Source organism: Chelonoidis abingdonii, chromosome 2 (genome assembly GCF_003597395.2).
Source record: "Chelonoidis abingdonii isolate Lonesome George chromosome 2, CheloAbing_2.0, whole genome shotgun sequence".
NCBI lineage: Eukaryota > Metazoa > Chordata > Testudines > Testudinidae > Chelonoidis > Chelonoidis abingdonii.
Window position 1 is genome coordinate 324,340 of NC_133770.1, and position 23,582 is coordinate 347,921.

General features: G+C 45.6%; 1 protein-coding gene across 5 annotated transcripts in view; it reads left to right on the forward strand.

Moving 5' to 3' along the window:
- The window catches only part of ABCF2 (ATP binding cassette subfamily F member 2), a 43,063-nt gene that overhangs the window by 13,218 nt on the left and 6,263 nt on the right, over positions 1-23,582 (forward strand). For 2 of the 5 annotated variants that reach the window (XR_004373374.2, XM_032777711.2), the window contains exons 12-13: positions 12,177-12,239; positions 13,239-13,367. Coding sequence is in view for 2 of the 5 variants with exons in the window: in XM_032777711.2 (XP_032633602.1) it covers positions 12,177-12,239; positions 13,239-13,367 (192 nt within the window). In the remaining 3 variants the exon portion in view is untranslated. Of the gene's footprint in view, positions 1-12,176; positions 12,240-13,238; positions 13,368-13,727; positions 14,489-14,631; positions 14,835-23,582 lie in introns of those variants that run through there. The other 3 variants (XR_012655143.1, XR_012655144.1, XM_075062057.1) reach the window with 3 other exon arrangements.

Below are 23,582 nucleotides of genomic sequence, written 5' to 3' on the forward strand. Positions count from 1 at the left end.
TTAGGGGGGGTAGAGGGGGAGGGCAGGGGGGGTAAGGGGGGGGGGGGGGCGGGGTAGGGGGGAGGGGTAGGGGGGGGGGGGGAGGGGAGGAGGGAGCGGTAGGGGGCGGGGGGGCAGCACGCAATGCTCAACAACTGAGGCTATCTTCCCCACTATTAATTTCTCTGTTTGATACTTGCCTCCTGAATCATTCAATGCAGCCTCCCAATGTTCCACTTGTTACAATTTTCTAACACCTTGTGCTTTTCTCCCAGGCTGGCCCCACATGTTTGGGAGATTTGCTTCCGGCATAATATCTGCAGAGGTGCCTCCTTATTACTTTCCAGACATCCCTTTAAAAACTCTCCCTTTCGATGTCCTACATTAAAAACTTGACAGTCAGCCTGCTAGTGTGCAGACACCACTGCCTATCATGCTGATCAAGTATGTGTCTTATTGTTCTTCTTCGTGCTCCCCTGTCCATACCACTGTTGTTTCTCTGCCCTTAGCATTTAGACTGTGAGCCCCTCGGGGCCAGGAACTGTCTTTGTTCTGTTTGTACGGTACCCTACCACAGTAAGAGTTCCTGATTTGAGTAAGGCTCCTAGGTTGCCATGGTAATTCAGCATCGTAAGTAACGCACTCAGCTCCTCAATGCGACGACGATAACAGAAGGGTGTTTGCTGCCTGCCTGCCTGCCCTGCACATAGGAAGTCTATGCTCCTGTCCTGCCTATCGGGAAGAGGGAAGTGCAATCCCAGAGCACATTGACATCTATCACCTGACCCGGGAGATGCCTCCGTAGTGAGAAAGACGCCAACTACAGTAAGTGTGATGGAGGTGGATACAGAGAGGGCCATGCTAGAGCGGGAAGCTGAGCGACTTGGGCTCAGCGAGGATGGGTAATGCTCTTAGGCGGTGATTCCTTTGGCAGGGATCCCCGCTGGGGGAAGGGAGCTCCTTACTCAGGCTCTTTAACCAAAGCTTTCAACAGCGGCATGAAGCCTTGACTCTGCTGCCAAACAATAGCTTGCCGAGACTTCTGGGGCAGCAACATACTCCTTCTCCAGCAACAAACAGCTCCTGCAATTCAAACCAGAGTAGAGCTTGCTTCCCTGGAGCATTTCTGTGGGGTCCCTGCCTTGGGAGGGGGTTTGTGACCAAGGGTGCAGAAGAAGGTAACCCCATAGCCAGGCGACAGCGGTGATGAGGGAACATATGTGGCCAGAGTGGGACAATCCGGTGGGAGGACTGCAGACTGGTGGGGTGCTGGTGCGGGTGCTGACTGGAAAAGTCTTCTCTTTGGAGCGAGTGTCCGCAGAAGGTCTGATGGAGCTGTATGAACGTCTGGAAGAGCTAGATGCCGATAAGGCAGAGGTGCGGGCCTCACGGATCCTGTAGCGGGTTTTGGGGTCACTCCAGCCAATGCAGAGGAAAAAGCTGAAAGATTTTAAGTGGGTGGCTGGCGAATGAGGGTGGCTCCCTCGCCAGGTTGAGTGCTACACTAAGTGTATCCTCTTCTCTGTGCCTCCACTGTAAGCAGCTGGAAACAGTCTCTAGGAGGTGTGGGAGTTTGCTTCTGGACATCCACTAACTCCAAGAATGGGCTTGGGGAAAGTATTTGAAAAGACCGCTATAAAAAGAATGCAGAAAAATTGTTGCTCTTGGACAGAGGGCAGGACAAGAGGAAGTGGGTTCAAACTACATGATAGCAGATTTAAATTAAATCTGTCAGGAAAAATTCCTTAACCCTGTAAGAAGCAGTAAGAATCAATGGAACAAATTTAGGGACGTCATGGAATCTCTTCAATGGGAAGTTTTCCAAAAAGAGGCTGAGTAGGCCTCTGTCTTGCATGGGGCTTAGCACCCTACAATGGTGCATCTTGTTTAGAATGGTTAGGTAGATGACCTTTTGCCAGTCCATTCTAACCCTTAGTTTTATGATGCTCCATGTTTCAATTATCCCATATTGAGTGGGTACATGTCACCTTTCAGGATGAAATGCAGGAGCGACAAAATTTCTCAATACTTTTAAATGAACTGCTTCTTGGAGCAGCTGGTAGCAGGTAACCCATAGGGAAGGGCACTCCTCAGTTTAGTCCTGAGTGGAGCGCAGAGTCTGGTCCAAGAGGTAACTATAACAGGACCGCTCAGAAATAGTTACCATAGTACATAGAACTTTTAACATCCCTGGGGTGGGAGAAACACCTCAACAGCCCAACGCTGTGGCATTGTAACTTCAGAAAGGGGGAACTATCAAAAATGAGGAGGTTAGTTAAACAAGAAAAAATTAAAAGGTACAGTGACTTAAAAGGTGAAATCCTGCAAGCGCGGAAATTTTGGACACTTTTCAAAGACACCATAATAGGGACAAACTTAACATATATACCATTAAAAAACACAGTAAAAGACTAAAAAAGCCACCGTGGCTTAACACCATGTAAAAGAAGCAGTGAGTAGATAAAAATGCCATCTTTTTAAAAAGTGGAAGATCAAGTTCCTGAGTGAGGTAAATATAAAGTGAGCATAAACACTGCCAACTAGTGTATAAAAGCATAATAAGAAAAGCCACAAAAGGAGTTGTCATAATTATAAAGGGAAGGGTAACAGCTTTCCCTGTGTTACAATACTATAAAATCCATCCTCGCCGGAGACACCAAAATCCCTTTTACCTGTAAAGGGGTTAAGAAGCTTCGGTAACCCTGGCGTGGGACCCTGACCCAGGACCATAAGGGGACAAGATACTTTTTAAATCTTAGTGGGAGGAATTGCTTTTGTTTGTGCCTTTTTGTTTTGGGGGGGGGTTGGTTCGGCTCTTGGGACTCAAAGAGGGACCAGACCTCAATCCAATGCCTCTCCCAATCTTTCTGGGCAACAAAATTGGGCAACAAAATGGGCAATGAAATTAGTGTGGCTAAATGTAAGTAATGCATGGTTGGAAAAATAACCCCAACTATACAATGCAAGTGTGATGAGGGTTAATTTAGCTACAACTAATCAGGAAAGAGATCTTGGAGTCATCGTGGATAGTTCTGCTGAAGACGTCCACGCAGTGTGCAGCGGCAGTCAAAAAAAGCAACAGGATTGTGGTTAGGAGTCATTGAAAAAGGAATAGAGAATCAGAAGGAGATATCTTATTGCCCTTTATTATAAATTCATGGGGTAAGCGTCCTACTTCTTGAATACTGCTACAGATGTGGTCTCGCTCATCCTCGAAAAAGATATTACTGGTATTAGAAAGGGTTCAGAGAAGGGCAACTGTAGTGAATTAGGGGTTTAGAACATGTTCCCATATGAGGCAGAGATTAAAGGAGGCTAGGACTTTGCATCTTGGAAAGAGGAGACTAAGAAGGGGACATGACAGAAGGTCTATATAAATCAGAGTGTGTGGAGAATTGAAGTATATGTGATAAGTTCCTCTACTTATTCCATAATATAAGATACACGGGCCACCAAATAGTAATTAATGGGGCAGCAGGTTTAAAACAAATAAAAGGAAGTTCTTCCACACAGCGCACAGTCAATCTGTGGAACTTTTCGTCCCTTTACCCGCTTGAAAAAAAAGGAAGGTTTTGTTGGGGTGAGGCTAGGAATATATCCTATGGTTTAAGAAGAGAAATGGATAAATTCATGGAGGTTAGTCCATTAATGCCTATTAGCCAGGATGGGTAAGGATGGGTGTTGCCTAGCCTCTGTTTGTCAGAGAGGTGGAAGATGGATGGGCAGGAGAGAGATCACTTGATCATTACCTGTTAGGTTCACTCCTTTGGGAAGCCTCTTTTTGCATTGGTCAACTGGGGTCGGTAGACAGGATTACTGGGGCTGGCATGGATCTTTGGATCCTGACCAGTGTGGCTTCTTATGTTCTATTCACATAACCTCTCTCCTGGCTCTGCCAGAGATCTCTTCATTCGGCCATTCATGTTGCTGCTGGACGAGCCTACAACCACCTGGACCTGGAATGCCTGTGTGTGGCTGGAAGAGGAGCTGAAAACGTAAAGTGTGGCTAGAATGCAGCTATTGCTGTTGCTCTGGGTGCCTGCTCGTTCGCTCGCGCGCGCAGACATAGCTTGCTCCCTGCGAGTGTTCCTGTAGGTGCCACCATGTGGATGTGTGGCTCTTTGCATATTGTGGCAACTGAGGTCCCATTTGCAGGGTGCTGCAATAGACGTTTCGGGTGTCCATGCCCGGAGGACTCTGAGAAAGGAGGGCACTGTATTTGAATTAGTCAGTTCCCATGGAGTAGACTAGGTCCGCGGAGGAAGTGTGTTTGGCAGAATAGCGGAAAAAGGCCGCGACTGTGGTGAGCGATCATCCTCTTTCCTGGGACTGGGCCAAGTAGCTTCCTAAAGCGCTTGCAGCACTTGGTTCTCTGTAGTGGAGGGAATCCAGAAGTGGTTCTTAAGTGCAGCATGAACCCTCCTGGTCCGCTTTGGCAGGGCTGGCGCCAGCCTAGGAATCTCTATTTCAGTCAGACCTTTAATAGCTCTGTGTGGTGCTGCAGGTTCAAAAACGGATTCCTTGTGCTGATCTCCCACTCCCAGGACTTCCTGAATGGAATCTGACAAACATCATCCACATGCACAACCGCAAACTGAAGTATTACACGGTGAGTGAAATGGGGGCCAAGGGTGTGACAGGCTCTGGTTGATGGGGGAGGAGAACCTGTTAGGCCAGCCGATCCTCCACACCTAACCTGGCATGCAAGGGGCAGGAAATGTGGCAGTCTAGAAGAGCACCTGCTTGGCAAGAGACCTGGGCAGCTTGGCTTGCAGCTATGTGCAGGGAGGGCCTGGCTTTGGGAGCTGTGTCCATGGGCTATGGTCTCTCCCTGCCAGGGAAATTATGATAGTCATGTGAAGACCCGTCTGGAGCTGGAAGAAAAATCAAGTGGAGAATGAATGCGGTTTCCATGGCTGTGGACGAAGCAAGGATGAGAGTGCAACTGATGTAGTCTTGAGCGGCCGACTATGAGGATGAGTAGTTCGTATAGTTAACTGGACTTGTAGTTCTCTGTCTTCCCCTATCGTGGAGCAGCCGTGTTAATGGCTACACTCCCACTTGTAAAAGCTCCTCAAGGTAGTCCCTTGTGGTTATTGACCGGAAGTTACATGGCACGATTCGGTCCATGGCAGTCGAGGTGCTGGCCAGTGCAGGCCCAAAGCAAGAGAAGATCCCTTCAGAAAATGATGGCTTCCGGAGAGCATTTAGACGGAGAAGGTGGTGAAATAGATACGAGAGAGGTGGAGGAAGTGGGGCTGGTGCTGGTGGAGAGAATTAGATGAGTATAAATGATGGCCTGGAGAAGATAAGAAGAGCTGCAGCTGGGAATTAGATCATCGCAACCTGGGAAGCACGGGGGTGCTGGGGCAGTAAATGGGGCTCCAACGCTCTAACAGAAGACTGGCCAAAGGAGAAATGCATTTGGTCTACTATACACGAGGCTTCTTGTCAGCATGGGCGTGAAGGCTGTCTAACCCTTCCAAGAGATCTAAAGCAGCAAGGAATGCCTGAATGGCGCAGGGGAACTAGCCTGCTCCCTTCCACGCTGGAAGGCATGTGAAAGTGGGGTGGAGAATAAACACCACTTACCCTTCAAACGAAGCAGAATGGGGTAGGCAGATGCCGGTTCAATGGGCAGAAATGTCGGCTTGCACAGCCTCCTGCTAGCTGAAGTTACAGGACCTGCTTGACCTGGTGGCCTCTGGGAGCAACTTCTAAAGGCATAACCTCTCCCGCTGCATCATGGTGCTCTCTGGGCTCCAAGGGAGGCAGGCAGTTGCTCCTCATACTGGAAGCCAAGTCATATTGGACACTTCAGGGCTCCCTGGTACCGCTGGATGAGGGCAGGAACTTAGACATGGGGATGGTGTTTTTTGTTCCAGACGCTCCTGTCGTTCTATTTCCCAGCTCATGGCGCGGAGAATCCCCCCTCCTGTCCATCATGTGCAGGATATGTCAGGCTTCAGTTACAGTGTAAGGATGGGGTGAGTGTTTCTCCTTCCCTAAAGCGTTCAACTCGGTGCAGTGCTTCCTGGGTTGCAATGAAAGGTTCCCCTCTCTCCTTGTTTGGATCCGTGGGAGCCACTGACCCAGCTTTCGCCATCAGGCCACAGCATGGAGAGGGGCTCAGCTTTGCAGCTGTGGTCTTCTAAGTTGTCTGCAGTGACAGGGTGCTCAGCTGCCTGCTGCATCAGCTTCCCAGGTTGCTTTGGGGGGTGCCCCTCTCACGATCTCCCCTTGGATTGCAGCCTGGATCTATAATAACTTGGAGTTCGGGATTTACCTGGACACACGTGTGGCCACTTGTGGACCCAAATGGTGGCTGGAGTCAACGGCTGCTGAAACTGCTCAACAGGAGAGGTATGCTTCCTGTATGGCTGTTCTCCTCTTCTTTTCCCACCCCCACAGCCCTGGTGATCACGCTTGCGGGCATATGGAGCCAGTGCCCAGAGAATTGCTTCCTTGATGTTACAGGATGTCTGTAATGCGCGTGTCGATTGATGTATGTATTTGTGTCTAAACGTGTGTAATACATGGGCCACAAGAAGGTGCGCAGAGAGTTGAACACTGGACTAGGTATTGTAGTAAGAGGCAACATTTTGAAACGTTTGCGCATACACAAGGTAGACTGGGCGGGGTCTTTTGTTGGGGTTTTTTAATATATTGGAAAAAAAAACTTCAGCCTACTTAGTAGCCATGGCAATCGTTGTTGTTAATTTTTTTAACCTTTCTATTAAAGCATAAGAAAGGACGGAAAACAGTTATAGCATTTTAAATGTAAAGTATTAATAAGGTCTTTAATTTTAACAAACACTTCTTTGTTCACGTTTCCCAAAAAGAGAAAGTTCATAGATCATCAGGATTGGAGGGACCGTCAAGGAAGGTCATCTAGTCCACCCCCTGATCAAAGCAGGACAATTCCAAACTAAATCATCCCAAGCACAGGGCTTTATCAAGCGGGCCTTAAAAAGCCTTTAAGGAAGGAGATTCCACACCTCCCTAGTAACCCAATTCCGCAGTGCTTCAGCCCCCTCCTAGTGAAAATTTTTTTGATCCTAAACCCACTAAACGCTCCCACTGCAAACTTGAGACATTGCTCTTGTTCTGTCACCTGCTACCACTGAGAACAGTCTAGATCCATCCTCTTTGGAACCCCTTTCAGGTAGTTTGAAAGCAGCTATCAAATCCCCCTTCATTTTCTCTTCGCGGATTAACCAAATCCCGGTTCCTCAGCTTCTCCTCATCAGTTCATATGCTCTAGCCCCTTAATCATTTTTGTTTCCCTCTGCTGGACTCTTTCCAATTTTTTCACATCCTTCTTGTAGCGTGGGCCCCAAAACTGGGCAGAGTTCTCAGATGAGGCCCTCACCAATGTTTGAATAGAGGGGAATGATCATGTCCCTTGATCTGCTGGACAATGCCCCGCTAATGTATACGTCCAATGCCTGTAGCCTTCTTGGCAAGGGGCACTGCTGTTGACTCATATCCAGGCTTCTTGTCGCATTGTAACCCCTAGGTTTTTCTGCCTGCCTAGCCAATTCAGTTCCTGAGTCTGTAGCAGTGCAATGGGATTCTATCCCGGTCGCTCTAGTGCAGACTCTGCATCTTGTGCCTTGTTGCAGATTGATCATGTGCAGGTTGTCTTTGGCCCGAAGATCCGTCTAGATTTGGCTCTAGGTCAGGATGCTGACTCCCCCCCTCCCCTCCCCCCCCCACCCCCTCTGTATACTATCGCCCTACCCTCCGCCGTGTATTCCAGTCCTCCCAGTTTAGTGTCATCTGCAGACTTGCTGAGGGTGCAGTCCACGGCCATCCTGCCAGATCATTAATGAAAGATTATTGAACCAAAACGCGCCCAGGACCTTGGGGCACTCACGCCTTGATACCGGCTGCCAACTAGACATGGAGCTATTGAATCACCTACCTGTTGAGCCCGATGATCTAGCCAGCTTTCTATCCACCTTATAGTCCATTCATCCAGCCCATACTTCTTGACTGCTGACAAGAATACTGTGGGAGACGGTATCAAAAGCTTTCGCTAAAGTCAAGGAATAACCATGTCCACTGCTTATTCCTCTATCCCCAGAGCAACAGTTATCTGCTGCATAGAAGGTAATTAGGTTAGTCAGGCATAACTTCGCCCTTGGTGAATCCATGCCTGAACTGTTCTGATCACTTTCCCTCTCCTCGAAGTGCTTCAGATTGATTCCTTGGGGACTTACTTCATGATTTTTCCATGAGGTGAGGCTGATTGGCTAGTAGTTCCCTGGATCCTCCACCTTCCATTTTTAAAGGATGGGCACCAACATTGCCTTTTTCCAGTCGTCTGGACCTCCCCCGACTGCCATGAGTTTCAAGGTTGGCCAATGGCTCTGGCAGTCACAATCCCACCAAACCTCCTTTAGCACCCTCGGATGCAGTGCATCCGGCCCATGGATTTGTGCTCATCCAGCTTTTCTAAATAGTCCTGAACCTTCTTTCTTCACAGAGGGTGATCACCTGCCTCCCCATTGCTGTGGTGCCCAGTGCAGCAGGTATGGGAGCCTGACTTTGTTCGTGAAGAACAGAGGCAAAAAAAGCATTACTCTTAACATCTCTTGCTAGTTTGTCACTCCAGTGAGATTTGCTTTCCTGAATTTCGCTCTGCAATGCTGAGCAATATTTTTAGATTCCGTCCCCGGCCATTTGCCAGTCTTCCACTTCTTGTAAGCTTTTTTTGTGTTAAGATGCAGTGCAAGGATTTCAGTGTTAAAGGCCAAGCTGGTCCGCCTGCCATATTCTATCTTTCTACACATAGGGAATGGTTTGTTCTTGGCAGCTCAATACAGGATTCTTTGGAAAATAGAGCCAGGTCTCTGGACTCCTTTCCCCCTCATATTATTCTCCCATGGGGGGGGATTCCTGCACATCAGTTCCTGAGGGAGTCAAGTTCTGCTTATATTCTGAAAAGTCCAGGGTCCATATTCTGCTGCCCTTCTTTCTTCCTTGTATCAGGCATCGCTGAACTTGACCATCTCATGGTCACGCTTCCAGGGTTCTCGTCCACTTTTGCTTCCCCTATTAATTCTCCTGGTTTGTGAGCATCAAGGTCAAGAAGAGCTCTGCCCCAGTTTGGTTCCTCCAGCCACTTTGCACCAGGATTGTCCCTACACTGTCCAAAAACTTCCTGATGTCTGGTGGCACCACTGCATTGCTCTCCCAAGCAGATATCAGTGTGATTGAAGTCTCCCATGAAGAACGCAGGGGCTGCCATCTAGTAACTTCTGCTAGTTTCCGGAAGAAGCTCATCTACCTCTCCCCCTGGGTCTAGTAGTCTATAGCAGACTACCACCACAAGCATCACCCTTGTTGGCTCACACATTCTAAACTTCTAAACCTCTTCAGGTTTTTCTGCAGTTTCCATACCGAGCTCTGAGCAGTCATACTTGCTCTCTTATCATTACAATGCAAACTGGCCACACCTTCTGCTCTGCCTGCCTTCTGTAACAGTTATATCCATCCAATTGACAGTCTAGAGTATGTGCAGTTACTCTGTTACTCTCTGTCGTCCTGGCAGCGTTAGGGGTCTCAATCCGGCTGCAGAGCTATCGAGCCTGCTTCGAGAGCAGGCATAGTGTACGCGCAATACGCGCTGGATGTACCTGTCGTTCATGAGTGTCCGTTATCGTGTGCTTTGTTTCGTTGGCGTGCGATTGTGCTACTGTATGGGATGGTTCCGCGTCATCTAGCTTAGCCTGGCCAGGCTTGTCGCTAGGTGTTGTTAAGTGGCCGTGAGAGTATGTAATAAGCTTGCAGGGTTTTTAGAGTGACATGTCTCGTAGTCGTCTGTCGATACGGTCGGGATCGGAACGATACAGATAGTGATTTGTGCCATGTGTTTTCATTGTAGAGCCTCGCCATGTTAATGTACAGGGTCAGAGATTCGGCTTCCGGCGACGGGTCGAGCCACGCTGTTTCAGACATGCGATGTTGCCGGCGCAGCGCCGAACTGACAGTCGCATGATATGGCGGCGCGTCGTATCGGCGTTGTCGTATGTCGAGTTGTGACGTGCTCTCGAGCTCAGGTACAGTGCATGCGCGCTGTTTGTGATTCATGCGGTAACAGGTCATCGCTTCGCGTCTTCATTGGCAGAATCGAGCTTCTATTAGCCATGGCGCCGTGTTATAGCCGGCGATGACTACTGTGGTTCATGCCGTTGAATTTGTAATCACAGCATACGAAACGCGAGGCAGCTCTCCTGCAGAGTCGTCTTGCATTCCAGTCAGTTGCTCGGCCTGTTGTTTCACCAGGCCTTCTTGCATTTGTGCATAGGCCCTAGATAACTTGCTGATCGTCCTGCTTTTCTCAGTATGAGGCAGGAGCCCTCCCCTCTAGTCCCACTTTTCTAAGGCTCACTGCTTCCTCCAGTATCCATTCTTCCCCACTTACCTCAGGGCTTTAGTCTCCTTTCCCCGGTGAACCTAGTTTAAAGCCCTCCTCACTAGGTTAGCCAGCCTGCTTGCGAAGATGCTCTTCCCTCTCTTCGTTAGGTGGAGCCCGTCTCTGCCTAGCAGTCCTCCTTGGAACACTATCCCATGGTCAAAGAATCTAAAGGCTTCTCTCCGACACCACCTGGGTAGCCATTCGTTGACTTCCAAGATTCTACAGTCTCTACCTGGGCCTTTTCCTTCCACAGGGAGGATGGATGAGAACACCACTTGCACCTCAAACTCCTTTATCCTTCTTCCCAGAGCCACGTAGTCTGCAGTGATCCGCTCAAGGTCATTCTTGGCAGTATCATTGGTGCCCACGTGGAGAAACAGGAAGGGGTAGTGATCCGAGGGCTTGATGAGTCTCAGCAGTCTCTCCGTCACATCGTGAATCCTAGCTCCTGGCAAGCAGCAGACCTCTCAGTTTTCCTGGTCGGGGTGACAGATAGATGACTCAGTCCTGCTGAGGAGGGAGTCCCCAACCACCACCACCCTCCTCCTTCTCTTGGGAGGGTGGTTGTGGAACCCCCATCCCTAGGACAAGGCATCTCATGCCTTCCAATCGGAGTCTCCTTCTGCTCGCTTCCCTCAGATGTATCTACTAGTCCACTCTCTGCACTAATACCTGTGGAGCTAGTTGAAATGGGCTGAAGCTGTCATTGTTAAAGTCCATCCCATTTCGTAGAAAACAAAACAAGACAAACACTCACAAAAGGGGAAAAAGAAGAACAGCTAAGATAGAAAGTGCAGCATCTGTCTCTGATACTGGCATTCGCTTGTAACTTCACTACTGGAAAAATACAAGCAGAGCACATGGTCTAATCAGCTGCTCCAAGACTTGTCTATCTTGTACCAGCATGAGGCTATGCAGGGCACTGCATTTAGCTACCTTTTCCTGGTCAAAGGTGGCGAAGGAAAAGAACAGAATAGGGAAGGATAAGTGACAGTCTCACATCCCAGGTGATATTTAGGATTTAGCTGGAGCTGGTGGAACCGGTGGTGTCATGTGGCTCCATCTCTCTGGCCTGATCTGGTCAGGACATCTTTCAGGATGAAGAAGGTCCAGGGTCCCAGGAGATGTTGGGAATGGCAGCTACAGTGGTAAAGCTGGCTCCTTCCCTTTCTCTAGATTTTCAGTCAGCCGGTATTGTGGTAGTCAGACTTCCTCCCCAATGTCCTTTCTTTTAAAAACCCCAAAAGGGGAGGGATGGGTGGAATAGCCCATCTCTCATTATTTTGCCCACTGATTAGGCTTAATTTCTGGACACACCAATTTTGTTTCACTGATTTTTTTCAGTTCCACCCTTCTCTTGTTTACAAAGCTTGATCTTAATACAGTCCTTGAGTTATATCAGGAGACCTTTTTGTTTGGACTAATTCAGTCATTTGTCCCATCAACCCTTACTGTTATAGGTTGCTGTGACACTGTGTAAGCTTTTATCCACTTTCCCAGAGTTGAGCTCACAATTAGAATAAATTTGTAGGCCCAATTATTATAACACATGACCCATTTAGTGACCCCAAGAAGCACCCCCCCCCCCCGGCCCCTGTTAAAAGAGGGTTGCAGGAGGAGAGAAGTGATAAGGCCACTGTGCATTGCTGCCACACTATTCAAGCCAGCAGTCCCAGCTGACTCCCATCGGCTGGAGCAGGATAAAGTGGGCTATTGTGGGGGGATGGCTTGGCTGCCATTCCCTTGTGAAATGCCTTTGTCTTCCTTCCAGCTGCTGCCCACAGATGGGATGATTCGCAAACACTCGCATGTGAAAATCGGCAGATACCACCAGGTAATCCCTGCAGGGGCAGTGAGGAATGTCACAGGCTGCTGGGGGTGGCTACCCGGGAACAGAGGGGTCTCATCTCTCCATTCTTCTCCCCGGCCCCTCCTACAAGCCTGGCCTAAGAGTCTCTAGCTCCTGCTTGCTGGGTCACAGGCTGTGCCTCCAGGTGAAGAGGCACCTCATTCCAAGCCCTGCACTGTGCTGTGACTAATGGGGAAGAGCTGCTGCTCAGTGGAAGGGCTCTGGACTTCCTTCTAGCTTAGGGGTCAGCAACCTTTCAGAAGTGGTGTGCCGAGTCTTCATCTATTCACTCTAATTTAAGCTCTCGTGTGCCAGTAACACATTTTAACGTTTTCAGGAGGTCCTTCTATAAGTCTATAATATATAACTAAACTATTCTTGTATATAAAGTAAATAAGGTTTTTAAAATGTTTAAGAAGCTTCATTTAAAATTAAATTTTAAAATGCAGAGCCCCCTGGACCGATGGCCAGGACCCAGGCAGCGTGAGTGCCACTAAAAATCAGCTTGCATGCTGCCTTCGGCGTGCGTACCATAGGTTGCCTACCCCTGTTCTAGCTCATGTCTCCTCTTGCCAAGTGTGGCAATTGAGCAGACCATGGTGGCAACCCCTGCTTCCCTTGGAAAGTGTGACACTGCTGCTATGGGCCTGTCTGTTTTGTCTCTGATCCCTTGGAACAGAGACTGCAACTCTGTGCCTGGTACAGGACAAAGCATGATGTTCTTTACAAAACTCCATTTGATATGGAGGTCGCTTCCTTATGCCTTGTGAGCCTCTTACCTGCCAGTGCCTCAGTGTGGTATGGGTTGCTGTGATCTGGGGATGGAGGTGTATCTGAAATTCGGCCTCCCGCTCTCCAGCTTGTACCCACAGAGGTGAAGAGGTTGTGGGGGCTGGGAGAGGCTTGCTGACTATGAACTCAATCCCAGCAGGTGACTGAGATATCTGCTTGTGCTGGCCTGAAGCTGGTCTTCTCTTTTTCTAGCACTTGCAAGAGCAACTGGACTTGGACCTCTCACCCCTGGAGTACATGATGAAGTGTTACCCAGAGATCAAGGAGAAGGAGGAGATGAGGAAGATCATTGGCAGATATGGTCTGACTGGGAAGCAGCAGGTAGGTGTGGACTGCAGTGGGCATCTATTCCATGGGGCCTGCCCTTGCTGTGATACTAGGGATGCAGAGCCACCATTTGTCCTTTGGTTCACCTGCCAGCTAATTGGAGTTACTGGGCAGCAGGCTACACTGGGGAATGCAGGTGCAAGCTGTCTTGGGGCTGCGGCAGGGTGAGCGAACTCCCCCCAGCCCTCTCTCCCCGCAGCAGCACCTGGACTGGGGCTGAGGGAGAGGTACCTCTCCCCACCGCGGCAACTTGGGGCCAGACTGGGGCCATTGATAGGATGCTGTCGAGCCACACAGCTTAGAGGAAATTTAGCCAACCACCAAAGACTTTGATTCCATCATCTCATGGAGCAGGTCCTCAAGGAATCCATTTTGAAGCACTTGGAGAAGAGGAAGGTGATCAGGAACAGTCAACATGGATTCACCAAGGGCAAGTCGTGCCTTATCAACCTGATTGCCTTCTATGATGAGATAACTGGCTCTGTGGATATGGGGAAAAGCGGCGGACATGATATACATTGATTTTATCAAAGCTTTTGGTACTGTCTCCCACAGTTTTCTTGCCAGACAGTTTTAAAAAAGTATGTATTGGATGAATGGACTATAAGGTGGATAGAGAGCTGCAGGCTGGATTTGATTTAAATCAAATTGATTTAAATCACTAGTCAGGAAGACTTGATTTAATCATGGATTTCTACATAAACGTGCATTCTTGTTGGTTGTTATAGCCTTAATACAAATTCTTCACAACTCAGATGTAGGTTTCATTTTTAGAAGGTACACGCTATACATTTTTAAGTGATTTTATTTTGAAAACTTTTCAGATTAGTTTTACAGCTATATCAGAAAATTAATGATTGTTTGGTTATTTCATTTACCAAAGGTAATTGAAGCAGATAGTTCACCTCCCAATGACTTCATAAATATCTCCAGTACCATAGGTTAATCATTAATATTTGGAGAATTTTCATGCCATGCTGTATTAGAAGGAGAACATCCCCAGACAAACATTTAAATTGTTTTATTTAAAACAACAATGTTATGTATTTTGGATTTTTTTCTTCAACAGCAAACTTACAACATTTTAACAAAACAGGCATTTGAATTTAGGAGACATTCAAGTTTTTTAAAATCAGGTTTGTTATTAAAATTGTTTTTTTAACTAAAATAGTTTAAATGAAATATATTTCTTTAAAATATATATATCGACTAGTCAGCCAGGTCAACATAAGAAACTTAAAAATATTGGCTTGTGCAGCTAACTTGGTCATCTTCACCTTCATTTTCCTGTTTGTTCACAATCTGGAAAAGAAAAACAAGCTTTCATGCTTTTTCATGTTCCAAAAGATTTCTCAGTTTGGAATGAATTAGTCCAAAGGAAGAAAATATTCTTTCTACATCAGCGGAAGAAGCTACTGTGGTTAAAAGCGAGATTATCACTTCAACAGTCTCTGAATCCAGGTGCTTAAGTGACTTCCACCAGTTCACTGGTGTGACTTTCTTTAAAACATCATCAGTAAACATATTTCTTGAACGGTTCACCATATCTCTGAAGTTTATTATAGTTGGCATTATGGAGGGATGACTGCTGGATGTCCATGTCATAGCTAACTCCTCTTCTTTAGCAGTGAAGGTTGGACCCTGGTACCAAGTATTGAGAATATTTGCTGGAAATAGTGCTTGTCCCATTTGTTGGTTTTTTTAACGTTTGTAATTTAACTCTGTCGTTGCATATTTCTCTTTTTAAAATCTCACTCAGTTCCTTCCAGATTTCAACAGCGTCAGCAATAAAATAGCAATTTTCTTGAATTTTGTTCAAGGCTACAGAAATAGGCTTCAGGATACTCAGCGCGTGTTCAACATTTCTCTTAAGCCCAAGGTTGAGAATTCTGGCTGTGATGGTGCCGTCTATTTTTTCACTATTTTGTTCACAAACTGTCATCAGATTAGGCCAGTTCTTGATATAGTGCTCAAAACAGTCCACTGCTGAGTTTCATCACATGTCTTGTGGGAGAGTTAGCTTGGTTCCTCCCACTTTTTTCAGAGCAGCTGCTGCAAAGTGGTTGTTACAGAAGTATTTTACAATTTCAACATTAGCCTTTATTTCTGGAAAACTGAAATCTTCCGCTTGGAGGTGCATCAAATGAGCACTGCAACCATATGTTGTTAGCTTGGGACTCTCTCTCTCTCTCTTCTCTAAATTTCTTCTCATCTTGGCTACATTTGCAGCATTTGTCTGTGACCAAGCTGCATACTAGACATTTGAATTTTTTTTCCACAGTTTCAAGTATCAGAGGGGTAGCCATGTTAGTCTGGATCTGTCAAAGCAGCAGAGTCCTGTGGCATCTTATAGACTAACAGACGTACATGCATCTGACAAAGTGGGTATTCACTCACGGAAGCTCATGCTCCAATATGTCTGTTAGTCTATAAGGTGCCACAGGACTCTTTTGGTGCTTTTCACAGTTTATTACAGCTTTTACTGCTGCTATTTGTAAGTTTTCTGCTGTGTGTGCATTTCCTGATGTATCAATTGTTTCTGTAAGGAAGACATTCCCTTCTTCTGTTGCCACATAAGCACATATAACAGGATCATTATGGACATTGCTCCACCCATTGAGACTCAAGTTAACAATTTCGCCCTCTAGACCTTTTGCAAACTGCTCAATTTCTCTTTCATACACTTTATCCAGCAATTTACCTGTGACATCTGCTATGTTGGGTGGACTATATCCTGGTTTTAATGACTGAACCATGTTAATGAAATGTTGGTTCTCAATCATATGGAAAGGAGAGTTTGTTGCATAAACAAACCAGGCAATTTTTTCATCAATTACCTTTTTTTTGTAATCTGCTGGTTCTTACCACAAACTTATCTATGGTGGTTTCTGGATGATGTAGCGCAAAAAAAATAAAATAAAAGTCTCCAAGTGATCTGCTGTGGCTATGTGACATATGTGATGTGACTGAAACACTAACATTGGCAGATAACTCTGAAACTATAGAAAATGATGGTGATCTTGAAGGTGGATAGTCTTCAGAATCCTGTATGTTGAGGTTGGATTCTCCTAAACAAAATAAGTCAAGGCAGTTGTTTAATTGTTACCATACTGCTCATTTAGTATTCCTCATTGCATTCACTGATACTCAGTACTATTTTTAAGGTGAAATCATAAAAGGAAGTCTGCCTATTTCAGCTATTTGTTCTTTATAGCACAACTGCATCTAAAATGATAGTATCATAAAGTAAAACTACATTTTTTTGCTCAAACATGAGAATTCAAGAATAGTCCAGAAGGAAGACAGGCAGTCCTTAAGAAAGAAGTATGAAAAAAAAGTTTACCAACCTGAAAATCCTGCATGTTCAGACTCGTTCCTTTCATCATCTTCAACGCAGCTTCCTCCCGAGAAGGAACACTCCTCGCGATATTGTTTCATTTGGGCAACCAGGCCTTGCATTTCTTTGTTGCATTGTTTTCATTTTGCATGGATGCCTGCCTTACCCAGAGGTAGAGGAAACTTCATTAAAATATTCCCAAACTGGGTCTCTTTTACAGCCTGCTGCCATTATACGTTTTCCCTTCTAGTGAGAGAACGGTATGGTAGATCTCAAATCAACGAAGGCTACACTAAGAAAGACCTCAAGACTTCTGCTCAAACAATTTCACTTTTGTTTCTACTGCCTTGTCCCGCCCTTCTCACATTTATCTCCAGACCTCTTCTCCTTGTCCAGATCTATTCTGCCCCCAACAATCTTCTATTTATTGAACCTTTTAACACTTTGCAGTTTTAGAGAGAGGTAAGAGGTTGACTCTATGTACACAGATTTGCAGAGGGACAATAGGGTTGAGGTCTGTTATTTCTCACTTCATTCATTTATTTATTTTAAAACATTTTTTGCTGTTAACATGTATGTTATCTCTGGAGACACAAATCCACAGTTCTCTAACTGTAAAACTAAACATCTCTAATGGTATCTTCTAGACCAGGGGTATGCAACCTATAACACACGTGCCAAAGGCGGTACGCGAGCTGATTTTTCAGCGGCACTCACACTGCCCCGGTCCTGGCCACCGGCCGGGGGGGCTCTGCATTTTAATTTAATTGTAAAAGAAGCTTCTTAAACATTTTGAAAACCTTATTTACTTTATATACAGTAATAGTTTAGTTATATATTATAGACTTATAGAAAGAGACCTAAAAATGTTAAAATGTATCACCGGCACGCGAAACCTTAAATTAGAGTGAATAAATGAAGACTCGGCACACCACTTCTGAAAGTTTGCTTACCCCTGTTCTAGACTGAGCACTGAGTCCTGTTGGGTAGATAGTAAGATTAACCTAAATAATCTACACAGAAGCCCCTGGAACCTCATAAGATTGAGTCCTTAATCCAGGAACTATTGGAACTCATTTACAAAACTTTCTTAAACATTACATGAATATATTGTCTCCTACTGTAGAATTAGAATTTATAATCCCTATTCTTTGATGAGATATCTTTGAGCTATAATGATCTTTATCTTTATTTTTTTCTCGAAGAATTTTATCAAAAAAATCTTTTTTTAATCATTGATTTTTATCCACCCTGGAAAGCTAGCTAGATCGTTGGGCTCAGCAGGTGGTGATCAATGGCTCGATGTCTAGGTATCAAGCAGAGTGCCCCAGGGGTTGGTCCTGAGGCCAGTTTTGTTCAACATCTTCATTAATGATCTGGATGATGGGATGGTTTACACTCTCAGCAAGTTTGCGGATGACATTATGCTGGGGGGAGAGGTAGATATGCTGGAGGGTAGGGATAGGGTCTAGAGTGACCTAGACAAATTGGAGGATTGGGCTAAAAGAAATCTGATGAAGTTCAAATGCAGAGTTCTGCACTTAGGAAGGAAGAAGCCCGTGCTACAGGCTGGGGACCGACTGGCTAAGCAGCAGTTTTCCAGAAAAGGACCTTGGGATTACTGTGGAAGAGAAGCTGGATATGAATCAACAATGTGCCTTTGTTGCCAAGAAGGCTAACGGCATTTTGGGCTACATTAGTAATAGCATTGCAAGCAGATTGAGGGGAATAATTATTCCCCTCTATTTGGCACTGGTGAGGCAACATCTGGAGTCCCCATCCCTCCCCTCCTCCCCCCCAAATACAGAAAGAATGTGGACAAATTGGAAAGAGTCCAGCGGAGGGCAATGAAAATGATCAGAGGAGCTGGGGCACATGACTTACGAGGAGAGGCTGAGGGAACTGGGCTTATTTAGTCTGCAGAAGAGAAGAGTGAAGGAGGATTTGATAGCAACCTTCAACTACCTGAAGGGGGTTCCAAAGAGGATGGAGCTAGGCTGTTCTCAGTGGTGGCAGATGACAGAACAAGGAGCAATGGTCTCAAGTTTCAGTGGAGGAAGTCTAGGATATTATGGAAAAACTATTTCACCGGGAGGGTGGTGAAGCACTGGAATGGGTTCCCTAGGGAGATGGTGAAATCTCCTTCCTTAGAGGTTTTTAAGGTCAGGCTTGACAAAACCCTGGCTGGGATGACTTAGTTGGGGTTGGTCCTGCTTGGAGCAGGAGGTTGAACTAGATACCTCCTGAGATCTCTTCCAACTATAATCTTCTATGATTCTGTCTTATCAGTGAGAAGTGTGTTAGATGATCATATATATCTAGAAAGAGAAAATAGAGGCCACATTTATAGGATGAGAGATTGTCCTGGGAAGTAATGACTCAGAAAAAGATATGAGGGTCATGGCGGATAATCAGCTGAACATGAGCTCCCAGTGTGATTCTGTGGCCAAAAGAGCTAATGTGATCCTGGGATGCATTATCAGGGTTATCTCAAGTACTGGGGAAGAGATGATCTTATTTCTGTATTTGGCACTGGTGAAACTTCTGCAGGACCACTGTCCTGTTCTGGTGCCCACAATTCAAGAAGCTGACAAATTGGATAGGGTTCAGAGAGAAGCCATGAGAGTGATGAAAGGATTAAAAAACATGCCTTGTAAAATAACGTTAAGTGGTGACTTGATTAGTCTATAAATACCTACATGGGGGAACAAATATTTCGTAATGGGCTCTTTGGTGTAGTAGAGAAATGTCTAATGTGATCCAGTGGCTGAGAGTTGAATCTAGACAAATTCAAACTTGAAATAAGTGTAAATTTTGGCAGTCAGGGTAATTAACCCTTAGAACAATTTACCAAGGTGGTAGTTGATTCTCCATCACTGACCATTTTAAAAGACAGCTGGATGTTTTTCTGAAAGATCTGCTCTAGGCATTATTTTGGGGCAGTTCTATGGCCTGTTATACAGGAGATCAGACTAAATTATGATCCTTTCTGGCCTTAGAATCTATGAATCTCTGGCACGTTTGTCCATCTTCATCTTACAAACCTCCAGTGATGGAGATTCCACAGCCTATTCCAGAGTTCCTATCCCTTTATCGTTAGAACGTTTTTCCTAATATCTAATCTAAATCTCCCTTGCTGCAGATTAAACCCATTACTTTTTGCCTTCAGTAGACATAGAGAACAATTGATTACAGTGTTCTTTATAACAGCCCTTAATAGTCTTCACATATGTTATCAGTCCCCCCCTCAGTCTTCTTTTCTCAAGACTAAACATGCCTATTTTCTTTTAACCTTGTCTCATGGGTCAGGTTTTCTTAGGGTGGCCAGATGTCCCAATTTTATAGGGACAGTCCTGATATTTGGGGCTTTTTTTTTATATGGGCTCCTATTTTCCCCCCATCCTGTCCCGATTTTTCACACTTGCTATCTGGTCACCCTAGGTTTTCTAGACCTTATCATATTTGTTGCTCTTCTCTGGACTCTATCCATTTTGTCCACATTTTTCCTTGTATGTGGCACCTAGAATCAGTGTTCCCTTTAATTTTTTCAATCCATGTGCAGAATAAATTTTATGTGCGCCGAGGTATGTAGGGATGTACGCCACCAGTAGAAACAAAAAACCAAGATATAATATATACACTTCTACCCCGATATAACACAAATTTGGATATATCGCGGTAAAGCAGCGCTCCAAGGGGGCGGGGCTGCGTGCTCCAGCGGATCAAAGCAAGTTCACTATAACATGGTAAGATTTTTTTTTTTTTTTTTTTTTTTTTTTGGCTCCTGAGGACAGTATTATATCAGGGTAGAGATGTATTTTTAAAAAGTTACAATAGGGATAATTATTCCAGCCAGGACAGGTGAGGCATTTTAGAACTCGCTGCTCAAATAATTAAATTTAAGTGTAAGAGCCAAATAAAAATTATTAAATGCATAGACTAGTCAAAAAAACTAAAATAACACACCTTGAAAGAATATAATTATAGAGAATATGTGTGCAAGAAGTAGTAACAACAATAATACAAGTATGTGTTGGGGTGTGAGAGAGAGAGACTGACTGTCTGTCTGTGCTGGTTCTGAGACGCTGTGCACTGTCTCCTAAAGGCACTCACTGAAAGTTCTCCTGCTCCCCCTGAGCCATGTCCCCTCTACCCCGCTCTGCGGAGAGACCATGTGCTGTCTCTTTAAGGCATGCACACACTGCCTGGACAGAAGGCTTGTTTAGACCTCAGAGCTGCTGCAAGTCCTGAGCCCTGTCCCCTCCTCTGTGGAGATGGGGTGCAGGGGAAGGGGGACAGCCTGACATCAGCACCTGTCTTCTCTTCCCCTGCTGCCCTGCCCCGCCCTGCCCCGAACAGCCAGCAGGAGGGTCCTGGGAGCAGCTACAGGAGCAAAGTGGCTGCAAAGCTTTGGGTGGGGGTCACCTGAACACACGCTGCTGTGTGTGGCTCCGCTGATCAAGTGCGTGGCGCTTGAATAATTCCTGGGCGGCAGTCCGACTGGTCAGCTTAGAGGGAATGCAGCCTAGAACTGGGCACAGTGCTCCAATTGATGCCTCACTAATTATTCCCTGTGTTGTGCATTTGATTTTTTTTTTTTTTTTTGTCCTTCTTAGGTGTAGAACTTGTCTTTATTGACTTTCATCTTGTTGAATTGTAAACATGCTCTCCTCTCTGCTATACAAGTCATAGAATATCAGGATTGGAAGGGACCTCAGGAGGTCATCTAGTCCAATCCCCTGCTCAAAGCAGGACCAAGCCCCAGACAGATTTTTACCCCAGTTCCCTAAATGGGCCCCTCAAGGACTGAACGCACAACCCTGGGTTTAGCAGGTCAATGCTCAAACCACTGAGCTATCCCTCCTCCCATTAATTAAATATTGAATAGTACTATTGGACCCTGGAGTGACACCAATATGCCCTCCCAGTTTCACATCGAACCACTGATAACGACTTTGAGTATGGTCTTTCAATCAGCTGTGCACGCACCTAATAGTAAATTTATTTATATCACATTTCCCTAGTTTTCTTATGAGCCTGTCACATGGGACTGTGTCAGAAACCTTATTAAAATCAAATATCAGAGGGGTAGCCGTGTTAGTCTGGATCTGTAAAAGCAGCAGAGAATCCTATGGCACCTTATAGACTAACAGACATTTTGGAGCATGAGCTTTCGTGGGTGAATACCCACTTCGTCGGATGCGAAAGCTCATGCTCCAAAACGTCTGTCAGTCTATAAGGTGCCACAGGATTCCCTGCTGCTTTTATTAAAATCAAGGTACATCACATCTGCTGCTTCCCTCCTATCCATTAGGCCAGTAACCCTGTCAAAGGAGGACACTGGGTTGATTTGGCATGATTATTCTTAACAAATCCATGCTGGCTGTTCCTTGTCGCCCTATTGTCCTCTAGATACTTACAAATTGATTGTTGAATAATTTTTTGTAGTATCTTTCCAGGTATTGAAGTTAGATTTGACTGCTCTATAATTCATGGGGTCCTCTTTTTGTTACCCTTTTTAAAGATAGGTACACCTGTACCTTGATATAATGCTGTCCTCAGCAGCCAAAAAATCTTACTGCATTATAGGTGAAACCGTGTTATATCGAACATGCTTTGATCCACTGGAGTGTGCAGCCCCGCCACTCAGGAGCTTTACTGCATTATATCCGAATTCGTGTTATCGAGTCGCATTGTATCGAGGTAGAGGTGTACTGTGTTTGCCCTTCTCCAGTCCTGTGGGACCTTGTCCATCCTCTGTGTTCTTGAAGATCATTGCTAGCGGTTCTGAGATTGCTTCAGCTAGTTCCATAAGTACCCTAGAATGAATTTCATCACGCTGTACCAACTTAACTCCATCTAATTTACCTAAATATTCTGTAACCTGTTCTTTCCTTATGTTGGCTTGTGTTCATTTTCCCCCTTGTTGTTAATACTGATTGTGTACCTGGTCACTGTTAACCTTTTTCGTGGTGACATATCAGCAGCCTCCTTGACATTCCATGAACTTACTGGACATGGTGTATTTCACCATGTTACTTTTCCAACAGATATCCGGGTACATTTCACCCATAATTACCTGGTTTTGTGTCTTGGAAATTTCTGTTTGTTCCAGAAATGTCTTATCCACTTCCCCTTCCTGATTTGGTGGTCTATAGGAGTGACATCATTGTAGGGGTCCACTAGTCTCTCTCCTCCCCCTTCCCCCCTCCCTTTTTTTTTCTTTACCCAGAGACTTTCAACTGGTCTGCCACTCACCTTCTGGATCTCAGAACAAGTGTGTATATTCTTGATGGAACACTTCCTCCCTTTTTTCCCTGCCTGTCCTTCCAAAACAAGCTATATCCCTATACCACTATTTCAGTCATGAGAACATAAGAACGGCCGTACCGGGTCAGACCAAAGGTCCATCTAGCTCAGTATCTGTCTACCAACAGTAGCCAATACCAGGTGCCCCAGAGGGAGTGAAGCTAACAGGCAATGATCAAGTGATCTCTCTCCTGCCATCCATCTCCATCCTCTGATGAACAGAGGCTAGGGACACCATTCTTTACCCTCGTGGCTAATAAGCCATTTATGGACTTAGACACCATAATTTATCCAATCCCTTAAACATCTTGTGTTCCACCTTTACAAACCTCCTCAGGTAAGGAGTTCCACAAGCTGACTGTGCGCTGGTGGAAGAGAACTTCCTTTATTTTGTTTTAACCTGCTACCTATTAATTTCATTTGTGACCCTAGTTCTTCTATTATGGCAATAGTATAATAAATTTTCCTTATCCGCTTTCTCCACATCACTCATGATTTTATAGACCCTGTTCATATTCCCCTTTAGTCTCCTCTTTTTCAAGCTGAAAAACTCCTAGCCTCTT